This window comes from Panthera tigris, chromosome B4, assembly GCF_018350195.1.
Source record: "Panthera tigris isolate Pti1 chromosome B4, P.tigris_Pti1_mat1.1, whole genome shotgun sequence".
Taxonomy (NCBI): domain Eukaryota; kingdom Metazoa; phylum Chordata; class Mammalia; order Carnivora; family Felidae; genus Panthera; species Panthera tigris.
In genome coordinates this window covers 80384866-80404988 of record NC_056666.1, presented here as the reverse complement: position 1 = coordinate 80404988, position 20123 = coordinate 80384866, and the positions used below count along the sequence as shown (strand labels likewise).

The 20123-nt window shown below is 36.8% G+C and overlaps 2 protein-coding genes across 2 annotated transcripts; both read right to left on the bottom strand.

Moving 5' to 3' along the window:
- Window positions 1-5007: 5007 nt before the first annotated feature.
- Window positions 5008-5985, bottom strand: LOC102972074 (olfactory receptor 9K2). The gene has a single exon (XM_007081439.2). The coding sequence runs from the start codon at window positions 5947-5949 to the stop codon at window positions 5008-5010; it is 942 nt and encodes a 313-aa protein (XP_007081501.2). The 5' UTR covers window positions 5950-5985.
- Window positions 5986-17973: 11988 nt separating this feature from the next.
- Window positions 17974-18915, bottom strand: LOC122240102 (olfactory receptor 6C74-like). The gene is given in 1 exon segment (XM_042990848.1): window positions 17974-18915. A coding segment is annotated over 1 exon segment (942 nt).
- Window positions 18916-20123: the final 1208 nt, after the last annotated feature.

Below are 20123 nucleotides of genomic sequence, written 5' to 3'. Positions count from 1 at the left end.
CTCCGTTCTCCGCTAGATGGCGCTGCTAGCCTACTGGGGTAGATTGTAGCATTTGTAGGTGTTTATGCACATGCGCAAGAGCGGTGAAAATGGGGTCACCCAGCTACCCAGTCTCTAGTGTCACAACTCTGTTCTCCCTGATCAGCAATCCCCCACCCGTCCTTCATCTTTGGCTTCTGTACACTCACCGCCTCCTTACCATCCGTGACCAAGCCCCAGGCAGCACCTCCTTCCCGAGTTTTGTCTCTGATCCAGCTGCCTTCCCCAAACCCCCACTTCTGAGGGACTGCGGCTTTGACCTGCTCAGCCCCTCTGCAAAGGGTGTCACCAAACAATGGCCAGGTGATGGCCACACCCAGGAATATTTGCAGGACCGTGCTGCTGCCAATGCCCAGAGACTGTGGCCAGGTGCCATCCTGCCCCAGAAAAAGTTCACAAGACAGTGTAGCAGCAGTGCCTCAGGGATTATGGAAAATCACAACACACATCTGGCACCAGGTTTCACCCCCAATGACCTTGTTCCAGCACCAGTGAATGTGGCCACCTTCTGGGGTCTGCTGGGCCCAGATGTCCTCACAACATCTACCAAATGTCCTTCCAGCAGTGGAACTGCTTCTCCCTGTGTGGCCCAAGAACCTCCCCGACCCCACTCTGGTCCTGGGGATTTGCCCTTCCTACCAGAGCATCGCCAGGTATCAGTTGCGGAGTTGCAGACTCTGCACTCCTGCTGTTTACAGTCTTAATGGAATTTAAACCCTCTCCTTTCTCCTTCTCCTTTCTCCCTTTTTAGTTCAGTCCCTATGGCTGTTTCCAATTTTCCACTTTCTCTCCAGCTGCTTTTGAGGAGAGGTGCTTTTCCCGTATTCTCCCCACCATCCTTCTGCCTCCAACCTCTCTCCACAGCAAAAGTGGCTCCCTGCCCTCTGCAGCTTCTCTCTCCCCATGTTCACCTCTCTGCGCTGGGTACCTGCTGAATTCTGTGGTTTAGGTTGTGCAGATTGTTGTGTTAATCCTCAAATCAGTTTTCTAGGTGTGCAGGATGGTTTAATGTTGGTCTGGCTATATTTCATGGATGCGGGACACACAAAAAACTTCCAAGCTGTTCTGCCATCTTGGCTCCTCCTAGAGAGAATCTTAAGCAGGCTCCCCACCTAGAACAGAGCCTGGTGTGGGGCTCGATCCCAGGACCCTAGGATCATGACCTGAGTTGAAATCAAGAGTCAGATGCTTCACCGACTAAAGCACCCCTGAGCTCATTTCTTTTTAGGGCTGAATATTATTCCATTGTCTGGATGTATCAAAGTCTATTATTCATTCACCTACTGAAGGGCATTTTGGTTATTTCCATGTTTTTGCAATTATGAATAAAGCTGCTAGAAACATTGATGTGTAGGTTCTTGTGTGGACATGAGAATTTTCAACTTGTTTGGCTAAATATCATGGAGGACAATTGCTGGATTTTATAGTAAGGGTATGTTTAGTTTTGTATGAAATTGAAAAACTTTATTCCAAATTACCTGTACCATTTTGCATTCACCATAGCAATGAGTGAGGATTGCTATTCCTCTGCAATCTTGCCAACATTTGGTGGTGTCAGTGATTTCTGTTTTGGTCATTCTAATATGGGTGTAGTAGGAGTAGTATACTGTTCTTTCTTTTTGTTTCTTTTTTAATTAAGACTTCAATTTTTTAGAGAAATTTAAGGTAGATTTACCAGATATCCCCTGACCCCACACACGCATACCTTCCTCCACTGCCAACATTCCCCACCAGATTGGCATGTTTATTACAACTGATGAACCTATAGTGACACCTATTATCATCAAAAATCCAGTTTACTTAAGGGTTCACCCTTGGTATCATATATTTTATGGATCTGGACATATAATAAATGATATGTATCCATAATGATGGAGCCATACAATCTTTTGCCCTAAAAATCTTTCCTACCTTGCTGTTCATCCCTTCCTCCACCCACAACCCTGGCAACCACTTATCTTCTTCCTCACTCTATAGTTTTGCCTTTTCCAGAATGCCATATTTGGATTCATACATAAGGTATTTTTTTCAGATTGGCTTCTTTCACTCAGTAATAAGGATTCGAGATTACTCCTGGTCTTTTCACAGCTTGATAGTTCAATTTTTTTAAGACTAAATAATATTTTATTCCCTGAATATACCATGGTTTATTTATCCAGTCACTTACTGAAGAAATTCTTGGTTGCCTCCAAATTTTGGCAATTATCAATAAAGCTTCCATAAACTTCCATGTGCTGGTTTGGGACAGACCTAAATTTTCAGCTCCTTTGAATAAATACCAAGCAATATATTTGCTAGATCATAGATCAGTAAGAGTGTGTTTAGTTTTGTGAGAAACTGCCAAACTGTCTTCCAAAGTGGCTGTACTATTTTGCATTACCCACTAGCAATGCTTAAGAGTTCCTGTTGCTCCACATGCAATGATTTGATGTTGTCAGTATTCTGCACTCTGGTTATTCTGACAGGTAAATAGTGGTATCCCATCATTGTTTTATGTGACATTCCTTGATTGTATATGATATGGAACACCTTTTCATATGTTTATCTGCCATGTGCATATCTTCCTTCCTCCAAGAAATGACATCTTCACAATATTGTCTTCCTCTCCTTAAACATTCAATGGTTCTCTGTTTATATTGTTCTTCTTTGATTTCTTTCATTATAATTTTATACTTTTCCTCCTAGAGATCTTATACATATTTTTTGAGATTTATACCTAAGTATTTTGTTAGGGAAAGTGATAATATAAATAGCATTGTGATTTTAATTTTAAATTGTACTTGCTCATTGCTGGTATATGTAAAGCAATTAACTTTTGTATAGTAATCTTGTATCCTGCAACACTCTTATATTTCTTATTAGTTTTAGGAGGATGTTTGGGCAATTATTTCAGATTTCCTACATAGACAACTGTCACCTGTGAACAAAGATCGATTTATTCTTCCTTTCATGCTGTTTGATGCTTTATGGTAATTTGCTAGGGATGCCATAACAAAACACCACAGACAGGATGCCTTAACCACCAATTTTTTTTCTCCCAGTTCTGAAGACTGGAAGCCCAAAATCCAGGTGTCCTAAGTAAATATTCTGAGGCTTCTGCCCTTAATTTGCAGATGTCTGCCCTCTTCCTACCTCTTCAGATGGTGGTCCCTCAGTGCATATGCACCTCTAGTGCCACTCTGTGTGTCCTAATATTTTCTTATAAACACACCAGCCACACTGTATTATAACCCAGCTGTAACAGTCTTCTTTAGATTATTTCTCTGAAGGCTCTATCTCCAAATATAGTCACATACTGAGATACTGGGGGTCAGGGCTTCAACATGTGAATTTGGAGAGACATCATTCAGCCCATAATACTTTTATGTCTTTTTTGTCTATTACATTTTCTAAGACACCCAAAAAGGGTGCTGAAGAGATATGGTGAAGGGGGACATCTTTGCCTGATTCCTATCTTAGTGGAAAAGCTTCTATTTCATCATCATTAAATATAATCTCAGCTGTAGGTTTTAATAGATGTTCCCTTTCAAGTTAAAGAAATGCCCCTCTAGTCCTAATTTGCTAAGAGTTCCTTAACTTTTTATCTGTTGGTACCATCACTAGAAACATCATACATGACCAAAAATGGTGAGACATACCTCCCTTCATGTACTCCCCTCACACTAAGCAATTAATTAGTTCTGTGTGTCTAACCTACAATTTTTCAAATCACCTTTTTTTTCAATTACATTAGTATACTTCAAGCCCACATCAATAACATGAACTGATATAACAGTATACTGACTCCAATCTTATTCCCTGTAAATAGATCTTCAATACGGCATAAAGACTTTCCCTTATTGCCAGAGAACACTCGCAGGTACCCCACTTTGAAATCTGTATGTTTACCTTTGGCATAAAAATCTGTGGATTTGGATTACTTGTGCATACAAGGATGTGATTTTCACACTGAATTGTAAGCTACCTAAAGAATATATAATATTCTTTAAATAATAGAATAGAATAGAATAGAATAGAAATATAATAATTTATTTACTCTTTATATAAATATAATATAATATAATTAATATAATATAATATAATTAATATAATATAATATAAATAAGGTTATTTATACCCAAGCCTACCATAAGACATATTACACTGTCAATAAATTAATCAAATATATAAATATTCATAGGCATAGATGAGTAAATTTTGGACAACACACTATGTTAATGACTAACTTGCTCTATTCCTTTATTAAATATTCTTTACAATAATTAACCCAGGAAAACAATGTATGATAACCCAAATGGAGTCAATGATTGCTCAAAAATGTTTGCAAGTTTCTATCTTCCTTTTTGGTTCTTTATATTCAGATTTAGCAACTAACAGTGTCTTAGAATACTCTACAATGCCTGATCATTTGATGTAAAAATTTCCAAATTAATCTTTATACCAAAGATTATGTATTATTTATTTTTGTTATTATCACTTCCTCTTGACAAAGTACACATCACTGATTCAAAAAGAAAATTCAATTACTACATAACATGCTAAAACAAAGTAGTTACGTAATTGGAAAACATATTATTTTTAAAAATAAGTAGGATATTCTTGTCAATATTAGTGATTATGTTATGAAGGAAGGAGAAATTCCAAAACAATCAGCTCACAAAACATTGCTTATACACTATATTAACAGAAAAGTCGTGCTCAGCAGCAAGCCATTAAATAAATACAGATCAATTTTGTGAAACAGAATGTTATTTGAGGTAGTGGGAAGGATTATTGTGAAAAATGTTTCTTTAACATCCAGGACATCTCCAATATCTGAGACATTCAAGATGAACAATGTTCCAGGTACCTCACCAGAAAACAGTTACAGTGAGATATTTATGATGTTTAATGGAATAACTTTCATTAATGGGCACAAGGAGTATGAAAGAAATAGCCACAAAATCAATGGAGGAAAAAAAACAATAATCAAAGAATAGGATTTTTCTTCTCCAGAAGTTTTTTTAGAGCTTCTTTGACATCTTTGTTTCTCAGGGAGTAAATCAAAGGATTCAGCATGGGAGTGACTAGGGTGTAACATAACGAGGCCACTTTACTCAGCTCAGGAAATCTGTCAGGAGTGAGATACATAAAAAACACAGCACCGTACAGCACACTCACGACTCCCAGGTGTGAGCTGCAAGTGGAGAATGCTTTCTTACGTCCCTCAGAGGAGCGTATCTTGAGAACTGTGGACACAATATACAAGTAAGAAATAATGATAACTATGATGGTAGGCAAGATGATGATGCTGGATAAGGAAAAGGAAATGATTCTAGAGATGAAGAGGTCAGAACAAGATATCCTCTGAAGTGGGCGAGTGTCACAGTAAAAGTGGTCTATGGCCCGAGAACCACAAAAGGACAGAGTAAATGTCATACTGGTCTGAAGAACTGAGCTGATGCAGCCACATAAATAGGAACCGGCCACCAACTGAGTGCAGAGACGTGCTGTCATCTGGACAGAGTAGAGGAGTGGGTTGCAGATGGCAATGAAGCGATCATAGGCCATGGCTGCCAGGAGAAATCCCTCCGCCACGATGAAGAGGGCAAAGAGAAAGAGCTGGGCCACACAACCTGCAAAGGAGATTGACTTGCTCTCAGACCAGAAGTTGATTATGGCCTTGGGTGCGATAACAGACGAATAGAAGAGATCAATGAAGGACAGGTTGCCCAGGAAGAAATACATCGGTGTGTTTAGCCGAGGATCAGTCATAATAATGGTCATCATCCCAACATTCCCTAGAAGGATCATGGCATACACAAGCAGAAAGATCAGGAAGAGGAGAATGTGGAACTCAGGGTGGACCCTGAAGCCTACAAGGATGAAGTCAGTCACTTCTGAGTGATCGTCTGGTCCCCTGTCACCCATGGCAGAAACCTGCTGAGAGGCACAGGGAAAAATAAACAAATGATTCTGGGCTTTGAACATAGCCCTTTGACCATTGCAGAATTAGGATTACAAAGCCATTGTATAATCATTATTCTTGTTAACTTTATAAAATTAATGTGACTTCACTTCAAGCCATTGAAACTGAGGATGAATCAAAATGTTAGTTTTATGTCCTTCTTTCTGCAACGGTGGATTAGATGTTTTCCCTTGAATCTAATACAGTTTCCTTCCACCCAAGTGCCTTTCACATTTGCAAGTATCACTTCTGTGTATGTTTCTGACTCATGATTTGTGCAATAAATTCATTGTCATGAAAAGGTGACTGAAAAGAGACCACAAATAATTTAACACATGACATTTGGGAAGGAATTACAGTGTCTGCATTTGGATATATTAGGGGATTTAGTAGCCTCCTTCAGGAAACCCTATCTTTGAGAACTTAACTTATATTACATGTAAACAGATCTAGAGAAAGTGAATGACTTTAATAAAAATTACTTAAAAGGTGCAAATACTTTTTTAGGTAATGGAAACTTTGAATCGTGGTATAGGTTATTTGCTCACTAAGATCAAAGTTGTGCACACATAAACACAAATATTATCAGGACTCATGTGCTAAGATGTCTCTCCCAGATGGGCATCCATAACCCTTTCATAAGAATAATTTCCCTGCATTAACTCAGCCTGAATCTCAGAATTTTTTAAAGAAGAGACCTCCAGGTAGTGTAGATGGAAAAGTTACTTTAGAGAAAAATACTGAACAAAAGATACATATGAGGGATTGTTGACTGTAATCTTCTCTACACTGGATATGACTTTCATAGTTGTCATACCTCATTTACTAGACAGCTCAACTGAGAATTTGAACTGCTTATAGTAATAACATGGCAACTTTTTCAGCCTAAATAATAACAATAATAATAACACAAACAACGACAACAATAATGTTGCACTTTTGGCCTGCCAGCCACTTTTCTAAATGCTTTTTAGTAGCTCGTTTAATCCACACAACAATAATATGAGGTGAGTACTATTATATTCCAGAAGAGGAAACTGAGATCCAGAGAAATTAAGTCTGTTGATACCACGTACCAGGGTCAGAATCCAAATTTGTAGAGCAAAAACTTGGCTCCAGAATCCCTCCATTCTCATTCACTGCAGGATGCCACCTTTTATAATAAGCCCTTCTGGTTCCTTTAGGTGACTTCCTTCTATTTGTACCTCAGAATTCAGTTAAAGTTTCTTATCTCCAAAATAAATTCTCCAATTTTCAACCTAGGTTAAGACACTTCTGCATAGATCACGCTCCCAAGGATGGTAGCTATGATCACCACATTTTAATATGCATATTAAATATTCATAAGTTCTTCCTTAAGATCAAACTTCAAGTTGTCCTCCATAAATTCAGCACAGTGTTCTGTGTCTGGCAAATAGCAGTCAATATTTTTTATATAGATAATATATTGCATGATATTTGAACATGCAGGCTCAGAAAAACTTGAGGACTTTGAAATACTGAGGTGGTTAGCATGGGTTTAGATTTAAGTAAAGGAACGGCCAGTGCTGCTTCTCGCATTTACTAAATGGGACCTTGGACTAAGTGACTTATGTAACTTATTTGTTTCCTGTACAACCTCCTTATGTTCCTTAAGTTACTGATGTAATTTTGCAGCAAGTTACTATACCAGTATATCGTCACATAGAGCAAGGATAAAACAACATAACTACCAAGTTTTCTTGGGGGTATATACTTAGACCATGCACATAAGAGGCACCTGGGTGGCTCAGCTGGTTAAGCGACTGACCCTTGATCTCAGCTCAGGTCATGATCTCATGGATTATGACTTCGAGCCCTGCTTCAGGCTTTGTGTTTACAGCATGGAGCATGCTTGGGATTCTCTTTCTCCCTCACTCTCAAAATAAATAAATAAACATCTTTTTAAATGTTTACTTATATTTTAGAGAGAGAAAGAGAGCAAGGGGGAGGGTCAGAAAGAGAGAGGGAGAGAGGGAATCCCAAACAGGCTCTGCTCTGTCAGCGCAGAGCCTAAAGGGGGCTCAAATTCACAAACCATGAGGTCGTGACCTAAGCGGAGATCAAAAGTCAGTCATTTAACTAACTGAGTTACCCAGGTGCCCAAAATAAATAAATAAACTTAAAAAAAAGGATAATGCACATAAATGAGTATCATTTATGACAAACTAAGCACTATACAAATATTAACTATTATCAATTATCATATCTTTCTGTGTTCAATCCAACAATGCACACCAAATAATAGGCACTAATTAGATTGAAAATAAATATGTGTATGGGCTTTTTGGATAAATGATTCTATGTTGAGGGAAGGAATCAGAGAAACTGTTAAAATATTAAAAAGAATAAAGAAATCTGAGAGAAGTGTAATATTTGCCCCAGAAGGAGATCACTAAAGAAAAGTGTTATGGTGTCTCCTTGTTATATTTTCGTTATTCACCACCTCCATCAAAACTTAAATATTTAAATAATTGTATTATAAAAGAGCAAAATTTTAAGTATATAATATTTAGGTTCTGAAGAGACATAAGATACTTAAACAGTGAGAATAGAGCCTGAAGAAGTTATGAAATATTTTTAATCATATATTTTATTTATTTCCTCTCATCTTGCAAGGGGTAAGATTGTACATCATTTTAATTATCCATATTTATTCCTATAAATCTTATTCTAATGTTAATAAGTATACCTGAAGACATTTATACCTAGAAAAGGGAGTCTTTCCTAGAGTAGCCAATAAAGAAATAGTCAGTTTGAGACTTATTATTTGTCAAAACTCTCATATTTCTTTTCTTTTAACGTTTTATTTATTTTTGAGATAGGGAGAGACAGAGCATGAGCGGGGGAGGGTCAGAGAGAGGGAGACACAGAATCTGAAACAGGCTCCAGGCTGTGAGCTGTCAGCACAGAGCCCAACGCGGGGCTCGAACTCACGAACCATTAGATCATGACCTGAGCCAAAGTCGGCCGCTTAACCCACTGAGCCACCCAGGCGCCCCAAAACTCTCATGTTTCAAGATGTACTCTTACCTTACCTGGTCTGGTAATTTGTCAGATTCTGAAAATGAAGCAGCAGAATCCCAATGTTTTCCTCTTGTAATTGTTTTAATTCTAGAAAGGGTAAACATAAAGTTAATTAATGACTGTGCTACAAGTACTAAATAATCATTATGTCAGGATAAAATTAATCACCCCCCCCCCGCAAAGAAATTCCAAATGCATGGTTATTATCCAAGTTTTAGTTCTTCCCATAGATAAATCAGACTAATTCTCCTTATTGCTCTCATTAACAACTGTTCTTAAGTAGTCGACTTCTTGGAAAATCCTATGGTCCTTTGTAGAAGAGACACAAGGTGAATTTTCTAAATGATGCTTTGCTAAGACTGAAACAGATCCAGGAATTACAGTCAATAGTTTTGCAAAATGAACCTGAGGAATCAATCCACAGGATATTCTGTCCTTCGTTCTTGGATATTAAGTGCTTTTAAAGAAGTGAAGGAGATTGTCTTGGATATGTAAGAGGCCCTGAGCCATCTGGAATCTCTGATAATCTACTAGAATATCAGCACCAGTTATCCATCCTGGCTTTGGTTTTGCCATAACAGTGTAACTTTTGAAATAATTACAGCATTGAGCTTTCTCTTTCCTTCTGGGAGATAGTTCTCCTGGGAAAGAAGGAAGCATAAGGAAGTCACTAAGGTACGTAGGTGCCAAAGCCAAGCTCCATCAGGATCACAGATGCTCTAGATTTGGAGGAAATAAGAAAGAAAGAGAAAGGAAAGGAAAGGAAAGGAAAGGAAAGGAAAGGAAAGGAAAGGAAAGGAAAGAAAAGGAAAAAGAAGAGCCTAAACTTAATAGGTGTCAAAATACATACAACAGCTGGGTTTTTTTCCTTTTCTTTTCTTTTCTTTTCTTTTCTTCTGTGAATCCTTTAGAAGGAGCAAAATTTTCTTTCAACTTGAAATTCTCCACTGAAAAAGAAGCATTTCAATTTACCATTACGGCAAAACTTGTCATAGGCAAACTGACATAAATGTGAAAGAAAATACTATATTATGAAATACGTTTGTAGAGATGTTTGTATTCCTAGTCATAAAGTTCATTTCCTTTTCACTTAAAACTCTCCATATTTATTCTTTAGCTATATTCTGTCATTTATAATTGATAATTAGAAGTACAAAAGCATACCATACTTGTTCATTAATATTTACCATCAGGCATGGTGGTGCTAGAAGGCATCCTGGAAAATTCCTTAATTACTGCTATACCTCCTCCTCTCTTTTCTATTAATATCTTTTGCTAATCACTATCAGTACCCAAAAGTATAGAAAGCATTTTGTTTACCTGTCGGTTCAGTGAAATGAATACCCAGGAGACAGGAGCAATTGCTGTGACCCCCAGAAAAATTAGCCCTCTGTTGATTAGTAAGTATAATAACTCAGCAAAATCCAATGTCATAGGGGCAGCAAGGAAAAAAAAGTGGTTAGCAGGTTTTAGAGTGGTAGTTGACATTCCAACATTGACCCACGGTACTTGGGCCAATAGTCACATTATGAAATAAATCACCTCATGTATTATTTGCTAACGCAGTATAAATACAATATCCTAGAGACAATAACCCAACTATGTAAAGTGCTGACAGATAGTATATCCGAAAACGGAGTCTTCAATAAGTGATTCTACCATTCCATGAGTTCACCTGATTCTGCCTGACGAGGTGCATGATAATTCCCTTGAATCCCATGAATAGGAGTGTATCCCATTACTTCTCTTCTTGTAAAGTGAGTGTCTTCCACCAAAGCCCTAGTGCAATAGACATGGTAACAAATAAGGCATTTGTTGCATCTCATATAGTGGTATTGACATAAGTAATTTGAGCAGGAAGGGCAAAATTATAACTACAGCAGAGCCTGGACAAATCACTACTTCTCCTTCATGGAAAAATCAATGTAATCAAACTGAAGCATGATGACTGGCTGATAGCCCCAAGTTATACTATACCTATCAGGAAAATTTTTTGTTGTAGTAAGAATATTTACCATGAGACCTTCCCTTTTAAAGAAGTTTTAAGTGTACAACACAGTATTGTGACTATAGGCACAATGTTTTACAATGGATCCCTAGAACTTGTTCACTTTGCATAATTTAAATAAGTTGAAACCAATTGAATGCCAATTCCTCATTTTCCCCTCTATTCAACCCCAGCAATCACCATTCTACTCTCTGCTTCTAAGAGCTTGACTTTTTCAGATACTTTATATAATAGGAATTATAGAATATTTGTCTGGGATTGCCATTTTCTTTTAGCATTATGTCTTCCATGTTCACCGGTGTTATCAAAAGCCAGAATTTCCCTTCATTTTAATGACAAATAAGGTTCCATTGTATGCATATTCAACATTATCCATTCATGCATCAGTAGACATCTTGGTTTTCTCCCTATATTTTTGATAACCACTATCAGAAAATTGTGCACTTAGCATGGATAATTTCCAGGTCAGCCAATGTTGAGCCATCCATGTTGTGAGTTCTATCTCTTCTACTATGGTTATATTATTGGTGAGAACCTAGTGAATGAACAATGAATTGGATGGCAAAGAATCTGGAAGATAATGGATCATTGCCTTCATCAGATTATTGATAAGCTACCTCATATCTGATATAAATTACTGAGCATTCATGTGGGAAATTTATATTCTCAATTCCTTTTACCATTCAGGCAAGTCCCTCTACAAACAGACCACCATGTCAGTAATCCTTCAAGCTTGCTGATTTCAAGTTCCTAGTTATCCATGTCAACCACTAGCCTACTGACCCTAAAAATATGTGTCTGACACTATAGTCCAGACAAGAAAATAACTATGCAGCTTAAAATTGTGCCTATTTTGAATATTTTCTTTCTAAGTGATATATGAAATAACTTTGAGCTGGACTAGAATGCTGCAATAGTAGTCTATTTCCAGCTGATGCTCATATCCCATGCAGCACCAACTATAAACCTGGTTCAATTTATTTTTTTCTCAGGACTTAATAATGTTAAGATTCCAATATTATTTCAAACTATGTATGATCTATACTTAAATATTCATAAATGACCAGCCAAATTTGATAATATTTTTGGAATTGCTTTCCCCAATTTAAGATACCAAATTAACATGGAAAACAAACTTTAAAACGTATTTTGTACTCAAAATATTTTTTGAGAAAGGGTCCCTGGGTGGCTCAGCTGGTTAAACATCCGACTTCAGTTCAGGCATGATCTCACATCTCGTGGGTTCAAGCTCCGTGTCGGGCTCTGTGCTGACAGCTCAGAGCCTGGAGCCTGCTTCAGAGCCTGTGTTTCCCTCTGTCTCTACCCCTGCCCTACTCATGCTCTCTCTCTCTCTCTCAAAAAGAAATAAACATTAAATAAATAAATAAATAAATAAATAAATAAATATGTTTTTGAGATTTTAAGATGGTTGCTCCAAATCCTTGTAATTCATGATGACATAGTGGTAACGATTCAGAAATTATGATATAAATAATTATTTATAATGTTTGTGCCCCCTCTGTTTAACTAGCCCATCACAGTTATTTCAATAGCCTTGTTTGCAAGTCCACAAAATGATTAATAGATCAAAAAGAAAAGCTCAATCTTCCTAAAATTATATGTAGGTAAATGGATTGAATATAAATATATTTTATTCATTATATAATACTCATTATCAGTAGAAACACAGTCATTATTAATTTTCATAAAAGCATTACATACATAAAAAAACAAGTCATAAATAGCATAATAACATTCTTTCTTGTTAAAGGGGATAACTCATGGTTATAATATTCACCACACAAAAACTCGAAGGTCTAAACCCAAATTTCCAAATTTGGTATCAATTTCAAATATTAATAGTAAATTTAAAAAGATTCTACCCTCATAATGTGTACATAAATTTCCTATTGAGAAGATAGTTATATCTTAAAATAATGAGTGTTTTTCCTCCCTTATATATTTAATTTGTTTTTTTATTTCATTGGTTATAATCCTTTGGTAAATGAAGATGAGTCTTTGGTAGTGGATATCTTTTCTTTATTCCTGGTTTCAAATAGAAAGTTTCCAATGATTCCACATTAAAAAATGTTTATAAAAATTTTCTTTAATTCTGTCTTTTATGCCTACTTTCAATTAATTTTGTTTTTTTTAATATCAGAAATGCATGTTGAATTGTATCAAATACTTTTCCTTTCCTATTGAGAACATTATGCTTTTCTTCTTCAGTGTGGCTGTATTTCTAGTCTCTCTACGCTATTTCATTGACTATTCATTCTTTCACCAGTACCACAGTCTGGATGAGTATAGTTGTATGGTTGTGTATAGTTGAATTTGTGTATTGTCATTCCTCTGATTCTGTTCCTTCCTTTGATATTGTGTTGGCTATTCCAGTCTCTTGCCTTTTTCAGATAAACCTCATTTAATATCTAAAGTTTGCCGATAACACAAAAATAACCTGCTAGAATTTTGATTTAGATTGAATTGAATGAATAGAGCAAGTTGGGAAGAAAAGACATCTTGACAATGCTAAGTTTTCCTTGTCAGGAGCATTCAATAGTTTTCCATATAGTTAGATCTTCTTTGATTTCTTATATTAGAATTTTATACTTTTCTTCCTAGAGATCATGTTAATATTTTGTGGGATTGACATCTAAATATTTTACTGCCGGTAATCGTAATATAAATAGTATTGTGTTTTTAATTTTAAATTCCACTTGCTCATCGGTGGTATAGAAAGCAATTAACTTTTGTATATTAACCATGTATCCTGCAACACTCCTACATATCTTATTAGCTTTAGAAGGGTATTTTGGCAACTCTTTCATATTTTCTACACAGACAACTATGTCACTTATGGACAAAGACATATTAATCTTCCTTTTTATTCTGTATAATGTTTATGGTAATTTGCTAGGGCTGCCACAGAATGAGTGCATTAAACACCAATTTTTTCTCCCAATTCTGGAGAATGAAAGTCTATGATCGAGGTGCCATAAATAAATATTCTGAGGCTTCTCTTCTTGGATTCAAGATGTCTATCCTCTTGCTCTCTTTTTACATGGTTGCCCCTCAGTGCATATGCACCCCTAGTGTCTCTCTTTGTGTCCAAATACTTTCTTATAAAGATATCAGCCAAACTATATCAGAATCCACTGTAACAGACTTATTTTATTGACTTCTTTGAAGGCTCTATCTCCAAATACAGTCATATATTGAGGTACTGGGGGCTAAGGCTTCAACGTATGAGTTAGGGGAGGAGGAGTCAACATGATGGAGAAGTAGGGGAACTGAAGTTCCCTTGTCCCTCAAACACAGCAGTATTGAGGCCAGAAGACTTGGAATTCCAGGAATCTTGGCTATAGAGTGACAGAAACATCTCCAGAGGCCCAAGGGGACAACATGGTGGGCCATAGGTGCATGATTGCAAACTGGGAGAAACAGAATGGGTGGCATAGGAATGGAAGGAAGAGATTCCCTTCTTTGGAGAGACAAAGGGAAGAAAAAGACAGGCTCTGGAAGTGTAGGATTCTACTTGAACAAGAGAAAAACCACGGACTGGGGAACGCAAAAAATGGAGAAAGAACCAATTTCTAAAGCAGGACTTTCTGTGCCCTATTCATGCATTTGGAGAGGAAGGGAGCCAGATCCAAGCTCAGTAGCTGGCTCCCAGGCACAGCCAGAGAGGGCAATCCTCTCCCTTGAGTGCTGTGGGAAGAAGGTAAATAGCCATTCTGAGAACAAAAGACCCTGCAGGCTCTCTGCCAGCCAGAGGCCCTTTGTCCGTTGCCTGGCAGAATGACAGTACCCCAGAACCAGGGCTCACAGAGTGGGATCCTTTAAGATATCAGGGCTGAATCCCAGCAGAGCACCAGGGAGATCCGGGAGACGGTGTAGCGGGAGGTAGCGGGCTGCTCATGCCCACTCAGCACTGTGAGGAGCCAGAGGCCCTTAGTTGGCTGACTGGGAGGAGTGGCACTTCCCTGGAACCAAAACACACTGGAGTGGGATCCTTTAAGACATCAGGGTTTGATTCCTAGCCGAGCACCTGGGAGGCATAGGAGACTATGGAGCAGAATAGAACTGGCTCACTAGCACCCACCTGGCACTGTGAAGATGGCCTGAACAGACTGGTTTGGGACACCCAGTCTGGGGAGGAGCGACTGGGTTGCTGCCATTTTCTCCCCATCACCAACAAGGTGGGGTTTCAAGGAAGGGACAACTGGCCCACAGTGGAGGCAGGACCCCCCTACACCAAACCATGTCCCTTCATGCCTGGTAACTGTGTATCTAACAGAGCAAGATTGACACTGACCAAACCCCTGCAGCCACCAGTTCCAAGGCACCATCAGATACCAGTACAGTGGTTTTGCATGAATATATATATATTCTTCCTTTTCTTCCTCTTATTTCTTCCTTTCTCCTGTCTGGTTACTCTGACTGTTGGTTTCTTTATGCAGACATTTTGAATCTATTCTTTTTACACCTCTTCTGTATCTCTTTCTTCTTTATTTTCCTCTCTCTCTCTCTCTCTCTCTGGCCTAAGCCATATAGTTTCTCTGATACTCTGCCTGGTCAATTTTGTTTGTTTGCTGGTTTTCCTTTCCCCTGCCCTTGTCATTTCTCTCTTTGTGTTGGATAAGGCCTCTTCCACCACCCCTCCCTTTTATTAAATTTTTTTCCAGGGATACTTCAATGAACAAATCAAAGCACACCTGGTGGAAGGTACAATCCACCACTATGAGTAGGGAGATAAAGCAACCAGAGTCACAACAACAGAGAGCATGAAACACTCCAAAACACCTCTGAAGAGCCAGGTCCTGAATAGCATATGACCCCTTTTTAATATAGTAGTGCTTATGGCTGCAGGACTCATAACAAGTATTAAAACACATAAGGGACAGAAAACTAGCCAAAATGACAAAACAGAAGAATTCTCTTCAAAAGAAATTCCAGGAAGAAATTACAGCTAGATAATTGCTCAACACAGATATAAACAATATAACTGAGTAAGAATTTAGAATTATAGTCATAAGACAAATAGCTGGGCTTGAAAAAAATAGAAGACAACAGAGAATCTATTGCTGCAGAGATCAAAGAACTAAGAAATAGTCACAACCATTTAGGAAATGTTGAAAATGATAGCCAAATTATGGAAAGAGCCTAAATGTCCATCAACTGATGAATGGATAAAGAAATTGTGGTTTATATACACAATGGAGTACTACATGGCAATGAGAAAGAATGAAATATGGCCCTTTGTAGCAACGTGGATGGAACTGGAGAGTGTGATGCCAAGTGAAATAAGCCATACAGAGAAAGACAGATACCATATGTTTTCATTCTTATGTGGATCCTGAGAAACTTAACAGAAACCCATGGGGGAGGGGAAGGAAAATAAAAGAGGTTAGAGTGGGAGAGAGCCAAAGCATAAGAGACTGTTAAAAACTGAGAACAAACTGAGGGTTGATGGGGGGTGGGAGGGAGGGCAGGGTGGGAGGGAGGGCAGGGTGGGTGATGGGTATTGAGGAGGGCACCTTTTGGGATGAGCACTGGGTGTTGTATGGAAACCAATTTGACAGTAAATTTCATATATTAAAAAAAAAAAAAAAAAAAGAGAGTTTGAGCCCCATGTCTGACTCTGCACTGACCGCATGGAGTATGCTTGCGAGTCTCTCTCTTCCTGTCTCTCTAGTGTGCTCTCTCATAATAAAGAAATAAACTTTAAAAAAGTATATACATAAATGATCATGGAAAAAATGTAATCAATGGTTTCATTAACTATTATTCCTGAAATAATTCATGACTCAAATATCTTTTAAGATCCAGTTCATTAATGAACTATTCAGAAGTAGAGAGTATTTTTCAAAATATTCAAATCAAGACCCATAGTTAAGATAAAAAGAAAAAAAAGGCCTAATGCATGTACATTTCTATTAAAAAACATGAAACATGATATGTAACTGTGAAAATGTTTTTACTATATTTAATGTTTTACATTTTTTCCATGACACAGAAAAGTTTTGAAACCCTGAAATTCTAAATTATGACCCACAGTTCAAAAATCTGTAAGTAAAGTTTTACTTTAATTCTATTTTGATTTTACTGGGATAACTGTCTATGTTTATATCTATGTGTATAAAAATCTGAAAAGAATAAATACACTGAGTTACCATTGTTTTTCCAAATTACCCTTATAGTTTCCAATTAGCTCCAGAGTATCCCATGTTGTTGAAGAGATTTTTTGAGCATAGAAACACCAAATAAGTTTGAATTTCATAATTAATTTTTAAAATATAGCAGTGAAATAACATTTTGTCACCTATAATTGATATAAACGCTAACAGTTTTCTAATAGAAACTAAAAAACTAAATTCTAAGGGATCTACTTAGACACATGAACAATTTTTAAATAGACATTTTCTAATTTGAGCATCAACACTAATCTTTAATCTCTGCCACAATTTTCCTCTCATTTTGTTAGAGTATGCAGCAATAATTTGGTAGTATTACAAAAACTATAAATGAATATTAGTTGTAAGTACATTCAACTAAAATAAATAAAGGTGTAATACTTTATGTTGTATGTTACATCAAATATAATATAAATAAAAAGATATTTTGAACCTTGACTAGCATTCAAAGACAACAGAGACCGATTGAAAATCTCAACTCCATTTATTTCAGATATTTATAGGAAATGGAAGTGAGATGAGAAAAAATATCTGTTAAAGGTTATCAATAAAATTATCTTCTTTGGAACAAAGATTTTTTTTTTTTTGTAAATATAGCTTGAGAAGATATAAAGATGAATATCAAAGACATGAAAGCAAAAAACATTGAAAGAAACTATGTATTGGAAGCTATAATTAGATTCATTGATATTATTGGGGTTCCTTTGTTCATTTGCATTATACATTATGCAACAGGATATTCATTTGCTTGAGAAAGAAACAACCCTTTGTATCATGTTCATGAAGGCTTTTTTCACTTGCTGGTTCCGTAAAGTGTAAATGAAAGGATTTAAAAGTGGGGCAATGGAGGTATTGAGCACTGCAATTCCCTTGGAAAAAGATATTCTTTGTTTGACTGACGGCTTAACGTACATGAAGATACAGCTGCCATAAGAAAGAGATATCACAATCATGTGAGAGGAACATGTTGAAAAAGCCTTTTTCTTCTGATTAGTTGAAGGGATTTTTAGAATTGTTAATGCAATAAAGCTGTATGATATTATCACCATTACCAACGTGACCACAAGTGTCACTGATGCAGAAATGAATCCCATGGTCGCTAAGAGCTGTGTGTCTGAGCAGGAGATCTGCAGCAGGGGAGTTGTATCACAGTAGAAATGATCAACAACGTTGGAGGCACAGAAGTCAAGGTTTATGCCTAAGAGGAGAGGTGGAAAGATGACAAAAAACCCAGCAAACCAACAACAGAAGACAAGTTGCATGCAGATCTTACTGCTCATGATGGTTGTGTAATGCAGGGGCTTACAGATGGCAACATAGCGGTCATAGGACATGGCTGCCAGCAAGTAAAATTCAGATGCACCAAGAAGGAAGGCAAAAAACACTTGAATAACACAACAATTAAAAGAAATGGTTTTGTTCCCAGTTGCCATAGCAACCAACAATTTGGGAATGCATGTGGTAGTATAGGAAATTTCTAGGAAGGAAAAATTCCAAAGGAAAAAATACATGGGGGTCTTGAGGGTGATATCCACCAGGGTGAGTGTGATGATGAGCAGATTGCCAGTGACACTTAGCAGGTAGGTGAGAAGCAGGAAGACAAATAGCACAACTTTCAATTGTGGATCATCAGTCAAACCTGCCAGGATCAGTCACACTGTCACTTGTGTGTGATTTCCCATTACTGTCCTCTACTTTTCCAGGTCTAAATAGAAAAGAAAGAAAGAAATTGATAGTCCTAAGGGGAAAATAGCAGTGGTAACTAGTGTCTAAAGTAAAATTAGGAAACCAATCTTTCAGATAGAGTAACACCATTCATATTTTAGGAGGTTATGCCAGGAAGAACAATACTTTGCATTTCCAAAGTATCTGGATAGAGAATTTTATGTTTACTTTGCAATTCTGCCAGAGAATAATGATAGCGATGATTGATATGATAGTGGTTGTTGACAGTTTTTATATGAGGGAAATTAGAAGGAGTTTTAAAACATGCACAAATGCTTCTTCTCTCTTGATTTTAGCAAGATTGAGATGGATACCATTTCTTATTCAATTAAGAGCTTTGCATTCAGAACCAAAATGATTGTCATTAAAATTATATCAGAAAATGGTTTTCATAAAATACACCACACACACGTACACACACACACACACACCTCACCATCATCAATAGACAGGGTTATATAACTTTACCATTTTACTTAATCAAATTCAAATGCCTGATTCTTCTGTCATTTACTTTCATGGCTAATGAGATACAGTTGCCAATAAGTGAATATGAAACATCATGAATAGTTTTATTTTCTGTCCTTAGTAGTATTTCCATCCCATCAAACTCTGTTATCATTCCCACTCTTCCCACGTTGTACACCCAAACAAAATCAGCAGGAATATTCTGGTAATATTTGTGTGTCTAATAAGAAACTGCAGTTTTCCTCTCTAAGTTATGATTCTGAAAAATGAAAAAAAAATTAAAATGAGAGTAATGGATATAGAAGCATATAGAAATATATAAATATGAGTTCAGGAAATCATATGAAGTGGGAGAAAGGTAAAGATAAATCTTTATGGAAACCTAGAGATATAGAAGGGATTTTTAGAAATAGGTTATTGAGCTTAAGGAAGAAATTAAATTAGTAAGAAAAATTGAAAGAAGATTAAGACATTTAAATTAGTAGTAATCCTAAAATTAAAAATATGTAAGTTTGTAAGTATTAATAAATACAAATTATAAGAAAATATTTGTCATGAAATTTCTCTCTCTGCTTCTATGCTTTACACTTACCATTTTAATCTTTCTGTAAAATACAGACTGAAAAGATGAACAATTTGAGGTCAGGATGGCTTAAAAGAGATGAACAGTATTTGGTAAATTTCAAATACAATGAAT

Excerpts from the sequence above, each read along its gene's own strand:
- LOC102972074 (XM_007081439.2), bottom strand. The coding sequence starts at position 5,949 with ATGGGTGACAGGGGACCAGACGATCACTCAGAAGTGACTGACTTCATC.